Source organism: Pteropus alecto, unplaced genomic scaffold (assembly GCF_000325575.1).
Source record: "Pteropus alecto unplaced genomic scaffold, ASM32557v1 scaffold53, whole genome shotgun sequence".
Taxonomy (NCBI): domain Eukaryota; kingdom Metazoa; phylum Chordata; class Mammalia; order Chiroptera; family Pteropodidae; genus Pteropus; species Pteropus alecto.
This window is the reverse complement of record NW_006434366.1, coordinates 916,621-933,406: the sequence shown is the minus strand read 5'-3', so window position 1 is coordinate 933,406 and position 16,786 is coordinate 916,621. Positions and strand designations below refer to the sequence as shown.

At 60.6% G+C, this 16,786-nt stretch overlaps 2 protein-coding genes across 4 annotated transcripts in view; one reads left to right on the top strand and one right to left on the bottom strand.

Moving 5' to 3' along the window:
- The window catches only part of RNF123 (ring finger protein 123), a 27,361-nt gene extending 13,541 nt beyond the window's left edge, over window positions 1-13,820 (bottom strand). Inside the window, exons 1-25 of one of the 3 annotated variants that reach the window (XM_015587177.2) lie at window positions 13,679-13,820; window positions 12,076-12,193; window positions 11,714-11,795; window positions 8,997-9,076; window positions 8,779-8,873; window positions 8,325-8,379; window positions 8,128-8,213; window positions 7,771-7,857; window positions 7,484-7,551; window positions 7,181-7,306; window positions 6,673-6,787; window positions 6,486-6,590; window positions 5,985-6,110; window positions 5,765-5,857; window positions 5,620-5,693; window positions 4,724-4,838; window positions 4,458-4,557; window positions 4,202-4,263; window positions 3,971-4,042; window positions 3,656-3,776; window positions 2,919-3,020; window positions 1,625-1,731; window positions 1,179-1,377; window positions 687-832; window positions 301-384 (exon numbers count right to left, since the gene is read on the bottom strand). In XM_015587177.2, coding sequence (XP_015442663.1) covers window positions 301-384; window positions 687-832; window positions 1,179-1,377; window positions 1,625-1,731; window positions 2,919-3,020; window positions 3,656-3,776; window positions 3,971-4,042; window positions 4,202-4,263; window positions 4,458-4,557; window positions 4,724-4,838; window positions 5,620-5,693; window positions 5,765-5,857; window positions 5,985-6,110; window positions 6,486-6,590; window positions 6,673-6,787; window positions 7,181-7,306; window positions 7,484-7,551; window positions 7,771-7,857; window positions 8,128-8,213; window positions 8,325-8,379; window positions 8,779-8,873; window positions 8,997-9,076; window positions 11,714-11,795; window positions 12,076-12,157 — 2,382 coding nt within the window. In that variant the 5' untranslated portion in view covers window positions 12,158-12,193; window positions 13,679-13,820. Of the gene's footprint in view, window positions 1-300; window positions 385-686; window positions 833-1,178; window positions 1,378-1,624; window positions 1,732-2,918; window positions 3,021-3,655; window positions 3,777-3,970; window positions 4,043-4,201; window positions 4,264-4,457; window positions 4,558-4,723; window positions 4,839-5,619; window positions 5,694-5,764; window positions 5,858-5,984; window positions 6,111-6,485; window positions 6,591-6,672; window positions 6,788-7,180; window positions 7,307-7,483; window positions 7,552-7,770; window positions 7,858-8,127; window positions 8,214-8,324; window positions 8,380-8,778; window positions 8,874-8,996; window positions 9,077-11,713; window positions 11,796-12,075; window positions 12,194-13,476; window positions 13,652-13,678 lie in introns of those variants that run through there. The other 2 variants (XM_006909103.3, XM_015587178.2) reach the window with 2 other exon arrangements.
- Window positions 13,821-13,917: 97 nt separating this feature from the next.
- MST1 (macrophage stimulating 1) overlaps window positions 13,918-16,786 on the top strand; it is a 5,384-nt gene continuing 2,515 nt past the window's right edge. Inside the window, exons 1-8 of the mRNA XM_025044843.1 lie at window positions 13,918-14,709; window positions 15,377-15,524; window positions 15,604-15,716; window positions 15,801-15,915; window positions 16,000-16,136; window positions 16,217-16,337; window positions 16,460-16,578; window positions 16,759-16,786. Of these exons, the coding sequence (XP_024900611.1) occupies window positions 14,616-14,709; window positions 15,377-15,524; window positions 15,604-15,716; window positions 15,801-15,915; window positions 16,000-16,136; window positions 16,217-16,337; window positions 16,460-16,578; window positions 16,759-16,786 (875 nt within the window). The 5' untranslated portion in view covers window positions 13,918-14,615. The remainder of the gene's footprint in view (window positions 14,710-15,376; window positions 15,525-15,603; window positions 15,717-15,800; window positions 15,916-15,999; window positions 16,137-16,216; window positions 16,338-16,459; window positions 16,579-16,758) is intronic.

Below are 16,786 nucleotides of genomic sequence, written 5' to 3'. Positions count from 1 at the left end.
GGTCAAATCCATAATTGATGAGCGTGGGTATGCATCAGCACTTAGCAGGCCGGGGTGGGGGCACCTTGGCACAGGCTTCGGCTGGTCGATAGGGCTCTGGCTGCACCCAGCCCTGGTACCAGCCCCGCCTCTCACTGACGTGGTATGGGGGCGTGGGGCAAGGAAAACTGCTGGGGCGGTGGGCAGGGGCAGGGTTAGGCCGGGCCAGATTTCCTCTGTGGACTGACCTGGGGACCTGGGTAAGCTGCCCCTCTGCCACGTCCGCCCTCCCAAAGACCCACCCACCTGTGCAGGCCTTACCCGTTTGGGGCACCGGCGGAGCTTGTCCTCTGTGTCCCTCAGAGCCATTGCATACTCATTGACATCGTCGGACACACCCACCATCTAGAGCAAGGGAAACGGCATGTCCACGGTGACCTTCGGGCGCCTTACCCAGGTTTTTCCAGACCCAGCCCAGACCTCAGCCCTGCCAAACTCCCAACCTTAGGCCAAAACGGCCCCCTCCCCTCAAAGTCAAGCAGGTCAGGCCTAAGCACTGACAAGGAACCAGTGTCACTGTGGCACACGCGCACGTGCCCAGTCATGCCCAGGCAACCCGTAGAGCCAGGTGCGTTTGTGGGTGCACACAGCACAGCACCCAAACAGGCAGAACCACACGACATGCGCCTGGTTCAGCGGCTCGAGACCTTGCCCAGCTGCTGGTGAACGCTGAGGTTGTACATCATCACCGCACCGTCGAGGACTTCCAGCAGCGAGTTCTCGGTGAGGGGCTGCTCGGGCTCCTCAGGGGGCCGCCCCAGCAGCAGGCCCTCGTTCCAGTGGCTGCCCTCAACTAGGGAGTGAGGGAAGGGCAAGGGCAAGGTCAGAGACCAGTCTAGTTCTCTCCTCCGCCTGCTGAGCCAGGATGGGCCTCACAGCAGGAGGAGGAAGCCCTTTCCCCTGGGCCCCCCCAGGGACCGGCAGGGAGAACACGGGGGAGGGGCAGGCAACGTCCTGCAGCTCCAGGACCTATTTCTGTGGAATCAATTTCCTGCCCTCAGAGTGCATTTCCCATGCCCTTGAGAGGCTGCCAGGCTACAGGACAGGGAGAGAGTGGAGGCACGTCCTGGCTCTGCCCAGGGCGGGGAGTTGTACTCAACAGAAACTTCGACACCGCGTCGGCCCTGCCCGACACCTACTGTCCTCCCGGGTCCGCTGCTCTGCGCTCAGCGTGCGCACTTTCACTTTCTCCGAGGTGCTCAGAGGCCGCCGCGGGGTCATCAGGCTCACAGCTGCTGTGCTGAGGAAGCGGTTGGCTCGGCCCAGGGTTGGAGAGCTGAGCCAGCCGGGCCGGGGCAGGGGCAGCGCACCCCCAATGGCCAGGGCCTGCGTGGGGCGCTGTGGTGGAGAGAGGAGGCCAGACGCCACTCAGCTCCCCAGGACTCGGGCCCACTCGGGGCTCCCTTGATTCATGGGGCTGGGGAATGGGAAGGGAAGCTTTGTGCCTCCACCCACAATAAGGGCACCTGCCTGGCGGGAAGCTCCTTGCCTGCATGGAGGGGGAGATGGCCCTGGGTGACACCCCTGCCCGTTTGAGAGAGGGACAGCCTAACATGAAGCCCCCAGCCTGCCCCTACCGCGGCACCTGGGCCGCAGCCGGGGCTGGCTCCTCATCTTCGTCCAGGTCATCCATGGTGGTCGCCTGGAGTTCCAGTGGGTCGATCAGGATGTTGGTCTTGGAGGCGAGGTCGTCTGGAAAGCATGGCAGAAGGTCTCGCAGGGCCCCATTTACCACTGCGCCCGCACCTCGCCCCTCTGCTTAGTCCAACAGCCTTCGCTGTGCATCCCAGGGCCCTGTGTCATGCAGGGATCTGGCAGCAAGAGGCAACCCCATCACACTCCCCTTGTCCCTCCGTCTTTGTGTCCCAGGACCTCCCGCTCTCCTGCCCTCTCCCCACCCACTTCTCGGGCTGCTCCATCACTTCCTTCCTCGTCCTGCCCTATAAACAAAAGGAGACCCAAAGCTGCCGAGGCTCTGCTGGCCTCACTGTGCACACTCCCCAGGGGGTCCATCTCTACGCTGACAGCTGACCCCACCATCTCTGTCTCTAGACCAGGCCTCGGTCCTGGTTGTGTCCCTGGGCACCTCAAACAGACTTGTCATCCCAGCCTCCTCCTGCAGCCCCTCTCCCTGATGGTGCCCCATCTTCTCAGCCTCTGGAGAGAAGCCTGGGGTCATCGCTGACTCCTCCCCTTCACCCTTGACCTCTCCCTACCTCTCATGTTGCCTGGACAACTGGCTACCCTCTTTCTTGGCCCTCTCACCCCATTCTAAACAAGGCAACAGCCAGAGGGGGCGTCTTACAACACGGATCTCAAGCCTCACTGCCCTGCCCTGGAATGAGTCTACACTGCCTTCTAGCCCACAGCGCCCTCAGACCCTGCCCTTGAGACTCCTGGGGCTCATTTCCCATGGCTCCTTGCTTTGCGTTTCCTCTCCAGCACGCTGCCTGTTTTCTGTCCCCAGGCCACGCTGGGCCGTTCCCAGCGTCCCTGCCTTTGCTGGCGCTGTGCTCTCAGCCCTTGGGACTGGAGACACTTGTGTTCTTCCTTAAAAGCAGCTCAGGCAGTAACTACGCACATCCCCTCCCACCCCAGTGACCTCTCCAGGATCCTGTGGTTCCCCCTATGTCAGCACACCCGCCCCCATTTTATTATAAGGCTCCCAGACGTCCCCTGGGGTGGGTGCTTGAGGAAAGGGGTAGCTGGACCCCAAACCAGAGGCAGAGTGAGCAGATCAGCATCTCACTGCCCGAATAGGTCTATACTTGGGCGCCCTCTGGTGGGCCAAGGACAGCACAGCACTCACGGCAGAGCTGGCTCAGGGCCCACCCTCCACCCAGCCCTGACTTGCTCATTGCCCGCAGGTCTGCACACACCTTTGAGGGTCTTCCGAAGGTGTGAGAGGAGGCCTCCAAGGCGCTGCAGGTCAAAGTAGTCCACCTTGCCATTATAGAAGATCTGGGGTGGGATGTAGGCCTCTAGGGGGCGTTGGGAGGTCAGACCAGCAGTCAGAGCTCGGTAGAAAGACCTTCCCAGAGGCCACCCCTCTATTCTGACCTAGCACAGAGGGGACCCCTGGCCTTGGCCACCTACCCACCCGGGCATACGGTGTGGCCTCTCCTATCATCCCCCACCTCCATAATTTCAGATCAGCTCCAGGAACTGCACAACTGGGGGTGGAGGGGCCCTTCTTGGCTGTGAGTCACTCAGGGGACAATGAGAGGGTCCCAGCTCAGTCCTGTGGAGTGTTTCCCCATCCAGGGCACATAAGGCTCCACCTGACCCTAGAAGACTCTGTCCCACACAAATATAGGGCCCCAGCGCCTCAGATCCCACCCACAGTGTCCCCTACGAAGGACTGCACAGAGGGCCGGACGGGCTGGGAGCAACGAAAAGAGCCTCTGGGGCTGGGACAGTGCAAACATGGGCTCAGCAGTCCCAGAGCGCACGGCTCCTGCTGCCCCCAGGGAGACGCTGCCCGTCGGTGGGGTAGGACTCAACCGGGCAGGAGGCCTCGGACAGCTACCCCCACCCTCACCCTCAGCCTAGCACCCCACATCAATGCTAGGGCCTGCCCTGTGCCTGGTCCTGCCCATGCCCTGGCCTCACTCACCCTCACTGAAGGAGGCGTGGGGGTTCGCACCCTTGTACTCATCCCAGCAGCAGCGCAGGGCAGAGATCAGCCGGTGCAAGAAGCAGACCATGTACTCAGGGGGGCAGAGCATGGGCATGTTCTGTGGGCACAGGGCGTAAGGCATGCATCTCATCCAAGGCCCCGCCCCAGGACCCGGGGCTGGGAAGGAAAGCAGGGCAGCAGAGGAGCAGGGCTGGGCAGGGATGAGGCAGGCTGAGAGGCGCCAGAAGCCCGAGGTGCAGACCCTGAAACGCAGCCCGGGGCCCATGGCAGGCTGGCCTCGTGGACACCTACCCCTCGGCCGCTGGCATTCTCCTGCAGAAACTTTCGGAACTTGGTCAGGAAGATGTACCTAGAAGCTTCACCCTTCAGGGGAAGGAGAAATGGAGCTGTGATGAGCTGAGGATGCTGGCCCAGACTGGACTAGCTCGGGCCCGTGCCTGAGCCTGAACCCTGCTGCGGGGACCTGAGCCAGCCAGCCCCGCTCCCTACCGAGGACCCGCACAGGGTCTGGGAGCCACTCACCCCATTGTCATCTTTATTGTTCAGCAGCAGCTTCAGGATCTGGACCTGCAGCTCTTCCACCACTGGGGGTGGGGTGGGAAACACCACACTGAGCCCTCAGCAGGGCCTTGCCCTCAAGGCTCCCAGGGACAGGGCAGGGGACCAGGTTTGGATGGGGCTCCACCGCCACAGATCCCCGAGCCCAGCCTGGGCATGGTCACTACCTAGCGCCCCCAAGGACACACGTGCACACACCCTCCGGTCCCCAGCACCTGACCTTCGATGCGCTTCTTCAGCCTTTGGCAGCCCCGCTCGTAGGCACGCCGCCGCTGCCGCTGCTCCGCAGTCTCGTCCTTCGCCTCCTTACTGTCTTTGCCCTGGGCAGGGGCAGGGAGGAAAGGCAGCGGGGCTCATCCAGGACTGACCCCACCTGCCACCCCCAGCGCAGGGCCGAGGCTGAGGAAGGGGCCTCTCTGCTGTGTGGGGGCTCACATACCCTGGGCGGGCCCTCACTGACCCGGCCACCCCTCTGGGTCCACCCACCTCCCTGCCCGAGTGCGGCCACCAGGTGGTGGGGATGAGCTCCTGCAGGCCAGCCTCCTCCACACGCAGCGGGCTCTTGATGTAAAAGAAGACGGCGGACCGGAGCACGTCGAAGCTGGCACTTGTCAAGGCAGAGCTCTGCTCACAGAAGGGTGCCACGTCCACCCCCGGAGTCTCACGGGAAGCCCTGCCCAAACTCGCCCACCGCAGTGCTCCCACTCCTCACGTGCCTCCGCTGCTCTGCCCATCTCCCCAACCTACCACAAGCCCTGAGACCTGCAGCTGTCAAGCCCACCAAGCCTGATCTCCAACAGGGGCACGGTAAAGGCTGGTCACAGGGACAGATGACTGTGGACAGGCTGGAAAGTGGGCCTGGGGACCTCTCCATCTCTCAGCTTTGTTTCTGCCTCCTAGAGGCTGAAGACCCCAGAGAGAGGAGACAGCCAGCAGCTCTGGCTTCCCAGCCAGGGGCCCGGAGCTCCACTCTCCCTCCTCAATTCATGCCTCCTCGACATCTGTGGAAAGCAGGGAGAGCTGGCTCCTGGGTCCTATAGGAGCCCCGCCTCGCAGGGGACGCAGATTAGAAGTGCAGTGCTTCAGCTGAAGGGGCAGGCCCTGGTGGTGCCCGCCACCTCCACGCAGCCAGTGAGTCTGCAACCATCTGGAGATCCCAGCTCATGCTGGCCAGCCCGCCTGGACCTTTGCCCTATCCTCCCTGCTCTGTAGAGAAGGTGCTGGGAGGGCTCGTCGTGGAAGAAGGACTCACATACTAAGTGGCTCTGGTCTTCCTGAGCCTCCCTGGGGACTCCTGGCCACAGGCACATGGCCCTCCTTGGCCTCTGCTGACCCCAGAGGGCACCACACGTCTGGCCTGCCTGGTTGTAAGGGGAGGATACAGGACGTTGCTAAGCAGAAACTTGCGGGACTTCTCGTGCCTCAGGATGGCGATGGTAAGTCGCAGGTAGTGGATCTGTGGGGAGGGGGTGCTCAGAGTGGGCGGGTGAGGCCCGGGGGGCTCGGGGCAGCAGCAGGAGTGCCCACCTGCAGGCTCAGGTCTGGGACGATGGGCGAGAACCGGTACAGCCGCAGCAAGGACATCATCAACTGCTTGAGGCAATCGTGTACCTCGTAGTCCTGGGGGAGAGATGCCAGGCGGCACAGCTGCTGGGCTGGGGGCAGGCTCCAGGACGGCCGTTCCCAAGAGCCCCCTCCTCAGTGGGGCCTGGCAATCCGGCCTGAGCCCTGAGGTCAGGAGCCTCACCTCCATGAAGAGCCACAGTAGGTCCAGCACCTGGCGCACCACGGACTGCGCCTGCACGGGGGTGCCCGCCTCCACGGCACCCAGCAGGAAGCTCATGAGCACGGCCTCCACCAGGTACACCTTGCGCTGCACCAAGGGCGGGCACTAGTGAGGAGGGAGCCTTCCACCCCACGCAGGACACCCCTGGCACGTGGCCAAAGCCACAGGCAACCCCAAGACACAGATGAACCCTTCTGGGGTCTGACTGAGACACGAGGGCCACTGCCCCTCTGGGGCTTTGCACATGCAGTCCCCTTGGCCTGTGAGGTCGTTATCCCTCAATCTTCTTTCTAGGACATCCCCTGAGACCCTCAGAGGGAAGCGTCTCCTCCTTTGCTGGATGACATCCACAGTTTGTGGCTGTGAGGTCTGAGGGCTCTGTCACATGGGGCCCCGGCATCCCAGCCTCCTGCACAGGCACGTCTACAGCGCCTGCCTCCTCCCCTCCCAATGTCCCCTCACCAGGAGCGGTGCGAAGCGATGGAAGATGTGGGCCAGCGTCAGGAGGACAGTGGGCTGGCCCTGCAACTGCCACTCGGAGCTCTCTTTGTCCACCAGCCGCCCTTCCTGTGTTGGGGAGGAGAGAGGCCTGTGAGGGCCGGAGGGCGGCGGAAGGCCCTCAGCTCCCCCGGGACAGACCCCGGCTCACCACGGCATCCAGCTCCACCCTGAGCACTGCCCGGAAGCAGCCCAGCAACTTCTGTGCCCGCACCAGGTCGGCACGCGGCGGATCCTGCAGGGGCCGGTAGCCCGCCACTGGGTAGGTGTCGCAGAGTTAAGCCAGCACCACTGGATCTGTGGCTCGGACACCGTTGCCCCTCCCCACTGAGACCCCTGAGGAGGGGCCCTGGCCCCAGCGCAGGGCCGTGTGGTCAGACGGCCTGCTTTGCATCACACTCTCCCACTCACTCTCCGTGGGGTGACACTTCTTTTGCCACTTCGTGCTTTTCACCTGTTCAGCGGGGACGATAACAGTACCACCCGACAAGGTTGTACAAGAGCTATTGTCCTTGGCACCCACTGAAGCCGTATCCTGCTTACTCCTCATGCAGCCTGGGCCCACCGCCAGCCCACAGAGCTCCTGAGGCAGGAAGCCCCCCTCTCAGCTTCCCCAAGACTTTCCAAGCAGCCCCACGGCCTTCTTCCCAAAAGGATATCGGAGAGGACGGCTGCCGAAGTTGAAGGCCACGGACTCCTTGAAGGAGAGGCTGATGGCTGGGAAGTAGGCCATGCCTGGGCCCCTGGATAAGTCCTCAAAGGCAGTGCCCAGTGACACACCATTCCTGGAGCAGAAGAGAGGACCTGTGAGCCAGTGCTAAGAAGGATGTGGCTGAAACAGGCCAGTGAGCAGGCCTCTGTTGGGGCTGTCCACCCTCAGGCTACCCCTCACAGGGGCTGGGAAACTGAGAGCAGCCTGGGGAGGTCAAGGCTAGGTCTATGGAGAGAGGCAGGAGACTCACAGGGAGAAGGACAGAGTGCCATCGTCCAGGTCGATCAGGCAGCTCACGATGTCCCCCGCTGCCCACGCCTGCCAGAGGAGGAGACCTTACATGTGCATAGAAGCCCAGCAGCCTGCCCACTCTGCCCCCTGGGCTGTGTCTCCACTACCACTCAGGGGAGACTGGCCGTGAGGACAGAGGACCGGAGTCCCTGTCCCTTCCCTGGTGCCCTAGAGTCCCTCACGGGTGCCCAGTGGCTTCTGCCAAGCTGAGGGGAAGGACACGGGGCAGGTGGGCCTGGCTCTCACCTTGCCGTAATTCGTCGTGGTCACATTCCACTTGCGCACCCGGTTGCCATCGTAGGCATAGGAGTTGTGTGTGTCTCCAACTCCCTCCTGGGGAGGAAGGTCCGTGAGGCCTAGGGGAGGTGGGCAGGGGCCAGGGCAGAGCCCACCAGCCACCAACCTCAGACCCACATGGCTCCAGAGAAGGGGGCTGATGCTCTGATGGAAGGGCTGAGGGCTGTTTTTGGGGGCTGGGTGGTCCTGGGGTGGGGCAGGACACTGCCAGAGGGCAGTCGGGTGAGGGTCTTGGGCAGACCCTCTGTAGTCTGGGGGCTGCAGCAGCAGGTCTCCCTGGGAGGGCCGCTCCCCTCCCACACGAACCTCCTGATTGAAGCGGCAGTTGATGGTGCACCAGCCGATCTGCATGAGCCCCTGGGAGGAGATGAGCACCTCGTAGACCCATTTCCCTGGGAAAAGCCAAGTCAGGCCCAGCAGGTAAACGAAGATGGCCTCCGCCATCAGGCCTGGGTCCTTGAACCTCCCCCCACTCCCTGGGCCGCAGCAGAGCACGGCCTCACCTTTGTACACGCACGTGGTAGAGCGGATAGTACCAAAGTTACTGTGTCCAATCACCTGAGTGGAGAGCAGGGGTGGTGAACCTCTTCCCGGGCACACAGAGGGCCTCACCAAGTGGGGCCCCACTCCCCACTCAGCTCGCCTTGGTGGTGTGTGCCCGTCACGGCCAACACCACCCATGCCTGGACAGGATAGGAGGGCCTAGGCCTGTGGCAGCAGGGACTCTGGGTCAGGAGCATGATGGGAAGGGGTTCATGGCTATGTTGGGAAGAGCTTGGGGCTGGGGTCCCACCAAGAGGATTTCAGGGCTACATCAGGGGGGTTTCAGGGCCACATCAGCAGGGGTTTGTGGCTGTGACCCATCAAGGAAGGTAGACACCAGGGCTACACGAGGAGGAACTCGGGGCTGTGTTAGGAGGGCCCTGAACTGGGGCCCCGTGCCTTGCCCTCACTCACCCCCAGGAGGTCATCATCCACCAGAAGAAGCCCCTCGAAGCCACCTGTGTGGTCCAGGACCACAGTGGATGGGCCGAGCCGCCCTTCAACCTGCCCTGAAGAGAGGAGAGGTGGGTGTAGGGTTGAGCAAGGCACAGGTGTGACAGAATACAGAACGCACTGAGCTTACCAGGGAGTCCCCAGGGCCCCCCAATCCCATTTCAGAAGCTGCTACATACCCTCACTCTCCTCATCCTCGTTGTCCACCTGTAACAGCTGGTCCAGATGCTCTGGGAGGTTCTGGAAGTTCAGGGGGGTCCTGGGGAGAGCGAGACGCTGCGAGGGGCCCAAAAGTCCTTCAAACCAGCCAGATGACACAAAACCCCTCTCCTACTCCCTTTCCCGAGCTTTGGCTGCTGAGGCTCCAGAGAAAGGGTTGTGTCTAGTCCTAGATTCTAGCACGCTGGAGGTCAGAAGACTAGATTATATGCTACACTAAAAATAAGAACTAGTCTAATCTAGTGCACCTCAGGACTGTTAAAATAGGAGGGACCTCTCTGAGCCTTAATTCCCTCATCTGCAGAAAGGAACAGTAGCTGTACGTCAGAGATGCTGTGAAGACTCCAGGGAATGATGCGCGCTCCCCGCATGTCCCCACAAGCTGCCTGCTCTTGAAAGTGGCTGTGTTGATTATGCCTGAGAGAGGAAAACTGGGAGAAATGCCAGTCCCTAAGGTAATCAGTACCAAGAACAGCTACTCCAGCCCTTGACCCCAGGCCTGTGGCTCCTCTGGGGGGCAGACTTCTAGTCTCTCCACCACCCAGCCAGGGAAGTCTGTTTGTTGAATCGGAGATGCCCTGGCAGTATGAAGGGCTCAGCCCTCTGAGCTTCTGGCTGGCTCTGTCCTGTACCCACCTGTATAGGCCAGTAGAGCACATGGACCACCTATCTGCCACATGCCCCAGCCAAAGGGGCTGGGAAAATCTGTCTGCTTGCTCCCCTCATCCTCCAAGCACACATAACCAGAGGAGAAAGGGCTCTGTCTAATCTTGGCCAGCTCTGCCCCTGAGTTCAGCTGCTAAGAATAGCAGGGAATGGGGTGGTGGAAACTAGCAGGGTTCAGCCAGAGCAGAGGCCCGATGCCCATCTGGATCCAGCCCACAGATGGCCGGCACCTGTTCTTCCACCTCTAATCCCAGCTCCTGCCCCATTCATCTGCCTAGAGCAGGATCTGGATGGGAAGGTAGATAGGCCAAAGCACCGACTGTCTTGCAAGGTAGCTTCGACCCTGGCTCAGGGACTACATGCTCCCCTACTGTGAGCTGCAAGAGGTGGAGATGCACGAAGCCTCCTCCCTACTCCTGCTGAGCCCTAGGCCAAGGCCAGGTGGTGGCCATACAGTGGGGTGTTCAGCCATTAATGTTGAAGGCTGCAGCCAACCTCATCTCTGAATATCCCAAAGGTCCAGGGATAGCGGAGGCTTCCCCAATAGCAGTTCTTCCTGGCCCGCACTGGGGAGAGCGGCTCTAGTCTCACGCCTGCTCTCAAGAGCAGCTGCAGGCAGGCAGCCTGAGACTCTGCCTCCCTAAGTACCCGCAGGACTGCCATCTGGCCAACCCCAGCACTCGCCTGCCCTTTCTGGACTGTGCCAATCCCAGCCCAGGGTTCTCCATCCACACAACCACTGACTGATGGCCCTGCCACCTGCCCTCCTTCCTGGAAGCCACAGCACCAGCAGCAGCAGGACCATCTCTGGTGTCACATGAAATAGGGATCAGATGGCTCTGGGAACAGGCCAGGACCAGGCTTGGGGTGGAGGTGGACAGCAGCCCTCCAGAAGTAGGAACCCTGTGGCCACCACAGCCGCTTAAATGGAACAGGCAATAACGCTGCCCCCTGTGCCTGCCCAGAGAGCAGACTGTGACACAGAACAGCCGAGGCTGGCAAGGGGGCTGAGTGACAGGGACAGCTAGGCCTCACCGCAGGGAGGGAGAATTCGCACAACTCTTTGAAAAAGTAATTTAGTAAAAGTGACTGCAGTTCAAACACTTTAGCCACATGATTCCAAAATCCCTGGGCATCTTCACAACATTGTTTACAAAAACAAAAGCCCCTCCAAACCAGGGCATGGCTAAGGGCTGACCCCTGGCCTGAAAAGATGCCCACCGGGGTACATTTGTAATGCAGAAAAACATTCAGGAGATACTGTTTGATGACAAAAACAGGATTTAAACATCTATGTACTTTTGGAGGGATATGTCCGTTATTTTGCTGGTACTGATGGTTTCACAGGTTATCTGTACTAAAACTCTTTGCATTGTACACTTGAAATATATGTGGTTTACTGTATGTCAATCATTCCTCAACAAAACTTTTTTTTTAAAGGACTGACGGTGACAAAAATTTTTTGATTAAAAAAAATTGTATACACCATAATCCAAACTACGTATGTTGAGATACATAGAAAAACATCATGCTTAAATTATCACGTTAGAATACCACGACAGGTGCTTTTCCTTCTAAGTGTCTGTCAAAGTGCCCTTATAACTTTGATATGGACTAAACATAAATGCATTAAGCTTGCAAGGAAAAGAGGCTGCTGGGGTCTGTGCTTTATAGATTCAGGCAGAGGCTACGGAGGGCCAGTGTGAGCAGATACACAGGGGACCGATGCTGACCGTGGAGTAGGTATGAGGTGCTGCACTGAGCGCTGAACGTGCACAGCCCCCCTAAGCCCCACAACTCCCTCAGAGGAAGGTTCTGGCACTGCCAGGGAGAGGAAAAAGCGGTATCCAGAAGGCAGGCTCTCTGGCGGGAGGTCTCACAGCCAGGAGTGGCAGAGTGAGAACGGAACCCACGTCAGCCTACCCAGAGCCCAGGCCCATTTTCCCACAGTGCAGCCTCCAGTCTCCAGTCTGGTCCCGCAGAGGGAGGAGGGTGACCCACCCAGTCATACCTGCTGGTGGCTACGGTGGACACATGGTCAGGAGAGAAGATGCGGTACAGGTAGTCATTCAGCAGCTTTTCGGGCACGATGCCTGGGCCGTAGGTCGGAAGGGAAAGAAGGGTCATGTGGTGAGTGCAGCTCTCAGCCTCTGCTGGCCCCAGAGGCCCCTGGTCCTAAGCCAGCCACAGGGGTCAGGAGGGCAGTCATGGTGGGTGCACTGCTCCATGGCGGCTGGTGGAGAAGAGCTGGCTGACAGGGACAGGGGTGCAGCGAGGCCTGAGGCTCACCAGACCGGGGCCTTTGACGCCTTTGTCTCTTCCTTCTCTTTTCCTCAACACAAGGTGCCTCCTCCCAGCCCTGCCCGTCCTTACCTGTGACCCTGGATTTCTCAGTGTCTGAGGTCAGCCTATAGCTCTTGCGAGAGAAAGACATGCCGGCCCCCTTGGACGCCATCCTTCATCTCTTGTGGGCAGCCGGTGGTCCTGGAGGCTGAGCCAGAGGCAGAGGCTATCTATTGGAAGCCCGCCAAGGGCTCCCACACTGACTTCAGTCCTGGGGTGGCAGGAAGGCTTGGGAGCAGGTGAGGCCACATGCATGCACACTCATACACATATCAACCCAGGACGGAGAAAAGCAGGGGCTCCCAGCTTCTGGCACAGGGAAGGAAGGTTGGGTAGGGCCTCACGTGACAGGGCCCCACTGTGTCTCAGTGCTCAGCACAGGGCATATGTTTGCTGAACCCAACTAAATGCTCCAACTCTGGGAAAATCAGACCAAAGTATTCAAAGTGAGGGGCTTAGCAGCAGAGCCTCTGTATCCTTCTCAGTCGTAAGCTACACTGCTTCTAAGTCATATCCAGAAGAGAGAACCCTACACCACACTGCCCCGAGTGTAGTCTACCATCCAAGGGCTTGGTGCCACCTCAGCTGCAGTCCCGCTGACGCCCAAGGCCAGGACCTCCTTCCCCAGTTTGAGAATCTTCCCTTCTCTCATCTGAAGGCCTGCTGGTTTTCTTGTTCACACTCACACTGCCTCCAACCCCTCTGGAGCACCGCCCTTGCCCAGTCCTCATCGCTGACCCTGTAGGTCTTCCCACCACTGTCCATCCCTAACCCGGGGGGCTGCTACAGCTGCTTCAGAAGCTGCACTAAGCTGCTGGTGCCAGCCTCACTGTCTAAAGCTGTGTTGTCCAACACAGTAGCCACTAGCCACATGTGGCTACTCAAATTTGAATTAAAGTTTAAAACAATATTAAAGTCAATTTCTTAGTTATATTAGCCACATGTCAAGGATTCAGTGGCCACACGTGGCAAGTGTTTGCTGTCCCGGGCACGGAAAACATGGAACACTTCCATCGCCACAGAAAGTTCTGTTAGAAAGCGCCCCTCTAGAGCCTGGCCCTCTAGCACTAGCTTAGACAGCACTCCCTTCTCCCTTATCTCACCCCAAACAGGTCCTCTGCTCCCACCACACACCCTTGCCCATGCCCAGTCTGCACCACGCCTGTCCCTGCGGAAGGTGACTCCCGCCCTGCCGCCCACCGCGGGCCCTCCGCGGGCGTCCATGACCGCTGCCCCTCTCACACCAGAGCAGGTGCAGGGCAGATCAGACATGGTCATTCGTGTGATGGGCAAACCTTCCGGATATCCACTGTGTCAGGCGCTGAGGACCCGGGTGAGAGGCGGACCCTGACTTTGCTCAGGGGTTCCCTGCCACGTCGATCCCGCCCAGCCCCACCGAGAGATCCGGGCTCGGAGCAGAACCGACCCCACCTCGGAGCCCAAGGACGCGGAGGGCAGCGCATGTCTCCCCCAAGTCGCCTCCGCCCAACCCCAAGCTCCGGGGGATCCTCCAGGCCAGCTCCAGCCTGGAGCTCTGCATCACAGGCTGCGACCCCCGCGCGGCGAGTACTCTCGCACTGGACCGGCCCGGGCCGCGAGGGGAGCCGCGGGGTTTTTTACGCCCCTCACTCACCCCCAGCCTCGGCAGCCGCGTCCAGGCTCACAACATCCGCCCAGCCTCTCAGCTACGGCGCCCGTCCGGGGTCAAACTGAGCGCCGCCGCGCACGCGCATTGGCTCGCACCGGCCTCCGCCAGGGGGCCCTCTCCGCCTCCGCCTCCGCCTCCGTCTCCGCCAGCCAGATTGTTCCCGGCCTCTGACTGGCCCGACCGCCCGACCGCCGAACCCCGCCTGCGCAGGAGGAGCTCTTTGCCCAACCCTGTCGGAACGCAATGTCCTAGCTGGGAGCCCCAGGCCGCCTATCCCAACTCCTGCCCGTACTTGGAGGCCCGGCCCAGATGTCCCCTAAGGACGTCTGAAGGCCTCTCCTGTCAGGGTCCCTGCTACCTGTTATCCCCACATCCATTCAGACCAGACGCGTGCCCTTCCTTGCTCACCTTCCCTGGGATGGCACCTCTGGTGGGTCAAAGGCATCCTCTCTGGACTCTGCTCTCAGGGGCGTGGACTGCCTCCAACTGGGGCCGATAAGTCAGCAAAAGGGGCAGGCTGCCCTGTAGCTGGGGCAGGGAACATGCCCCACTTTCCTGGGGGAAACTGAGGCTCAGAAAGTTTTAATATCACCGCCTAGTGGCTGGAACCCAGGCCTCTGGCAGCAACCATGTCCATACTGCCCTTCTCTTCAGAGCAGCCCAGGCTGCAAGGGGGCTCCACCCCCACCCCAGAGCACCTCAAGAGTCCCCCATACACCTTTCCAATACCTGCTCCCTACATAGGAAGGCCTCTCATAGCTGTGCCAGAGCGAAGGCCCTTGTCCCTCACCCAGGGGGCCTGAGACCTGGCCCCACCCTCATTCCTGCCGCTGGGTCTCAGTCCAGGCCCCAGCAGGCCTGGAGTGGGGGTGTGGAGCCAGAGCCACCCAATCCTGTAGGGACAGGTTGCATAATTTCCCGGATGGGGTTGTGGTGGATCACAGTGCGGCCTCCAACTAGGAGGATGGGGTGGCTCCCACTCCTGCTTCTTCTGACGCAGTGCTCAGGGTCTCTTGGTGAGTGTCCCCCCAACCCCTACTGATCCCCATTTGCCTTCAGGAAGGGGTCAGCTCCAGGCCCATCCTGCTATTCAAGCCAGGAGCTAGCTCACTTTTCTACTGGGCATGGAGGAGTGAGTGATCTTGGCTTCTTGCATAGAGCTGGTGGCCCCAGGAATACAGATGAACACTGCCTTTCAGGCCCGCATTAGGACATCTGCTGTAGCATTAAGGCAGTGTCGGGATGGCACATATGCATGCACACATGCAGGCAGTTATCCTTCATGAGCCTGATCTAAGCCTCTACCTAGCATATGTCCTCATGCTGGTGAGAGACCAGACTTGGAGTTAGAATGCCTGGGTTGGGCCTCCGCCTGGGTAGTATGACAGCTCTGAGCCTTGGCATTCTCGGCTGAGAGATGAGATGAAACAAGTTCCAGAGGGCAGGCACCACCTCCCACTTCTCTCATAGAGAGTATGTTTTAGACCTGAGTCTGGTTGGTGCCTTGCCCACGAAATGGGCACTGCCTTGTCTGGGACTGCTTCTCCCACCCTGTACAGGGGTCTGACCCTTGAATGTATCCACAGAGTCTGTCCCAGAGCCTTGTTGTAGCTTTGATCTCCTGAATGAATGAAGTGTGGATGTGCTGATATGTGTGAACTGACATGCATACCCACCATGCAGGGCAGCGCTCGCCTTTGAATGACTTCCAGGTGCTCCGGGGTGCAGAGCTGCAACACCTGCTACACGCAAGGAGGCCTGAGCCTTGGCAAGAGGACGTGGCAGATGCCGAGGAGTGTGCAGGACGTTGCAAGCCCCTACTGGACTGCAGGTGAGTGGTGACAGAACCTAAATAAGACCAGGAGCAGGGGAACCTGGGCGCTGGGGGACCCTGTGCCTCCTCTTCCCAGGGCTTTCCACTACAACGTGAGCAGCCATGGTTGCCAGTTGCTGCCATGGACCCAGAATTCACCGCACACTCAGCTGCAGCGTTCAGGGCGCTGCGATCTCTTCCAAAAGAAAGGTGAGTGGCTGCGGAGAAGGGCGTGCTGGGGATGGGGGTGCTGGGGGCCTCAGACTTTGCTGACCATGGGTCTTTTGCTCCCAGACTATGTGCGGACCTGCATCGTGGACAATGGGGTCGAATACCGGGGCACCGTAGCCATCACCACGGGTGGCCTACCCTGCCAGCGCTGGAGCCACAGGTTCCCCAATGACCACAGGTGAGACAGACACCTCCCCTCCGTCCCTGCGTGGCGGGCGCCTGCCCCCCCAGCACGCACTGTATTGCAGCTCCCTGCACCTAGGTACCTGCCTACACTCCGGAACGGCTTGGAGAACAACTTCTGCCGCAACCCGGACGGAGACGCGGGAGGTCCGTGGTGTTACACGACAGACCCTGCCGTGCGCTTCCAGAGCTGCGGGATCAAGTCCTGCCGGGAGGGTAAGAGGCTACGGGTCGAGCCTGGAGTGGGAGGAGCATGGCCACACCCGTCCACGAACTCACTGGCCTTGTGTCTCCAGCCACTTGCTTTTGGTGCAATGGCGAAGATTACCGCGGCGCAGTGGATCGCACAGAGTCGGGACGCGAGTGTCAGCGCTGGGACCTGCAGCGCCCGCACCCGCACCCTTTTGAGCCCGGCAAGTACGCGTGGGAGGGCTGGGCGCCAGTGCGGCCGAGCTAAGGAAGGGGGCGGGGCCCGACATAAGGCAGTAGGTCCGGGACTGAGTGCCAGGGTCTTGTACACGCCCCGCTACCGCCCCCAGGTTCCTTGACAAACACCTGGACGACAACTATTGCCGGAATCCGGACGGCTCGGAGCGGCCTTGGTGCTATACCACAGACCCGCAAGTGGAGCGAGAGTTCTGCGACCTCCCCCGCTGCGGTAGGACTCGAGGACCTGGCCTGGGAGACGCCTGGAAAATGTGGGGGGCGTGGCCTAGCTGGAGAAAGGGGTGGGACTGGGCGTGATCCGTCTGGGGATCCGCGTGAGTGGGGCTCGGCCTGAGCCCCAGCCCGCGTCTCAGCTCCGGCTCGGCCTCCAACCGGCCTCGGTCCATCCAAGGGTCCGAGGTACAGCCAAGCCGCGAAGC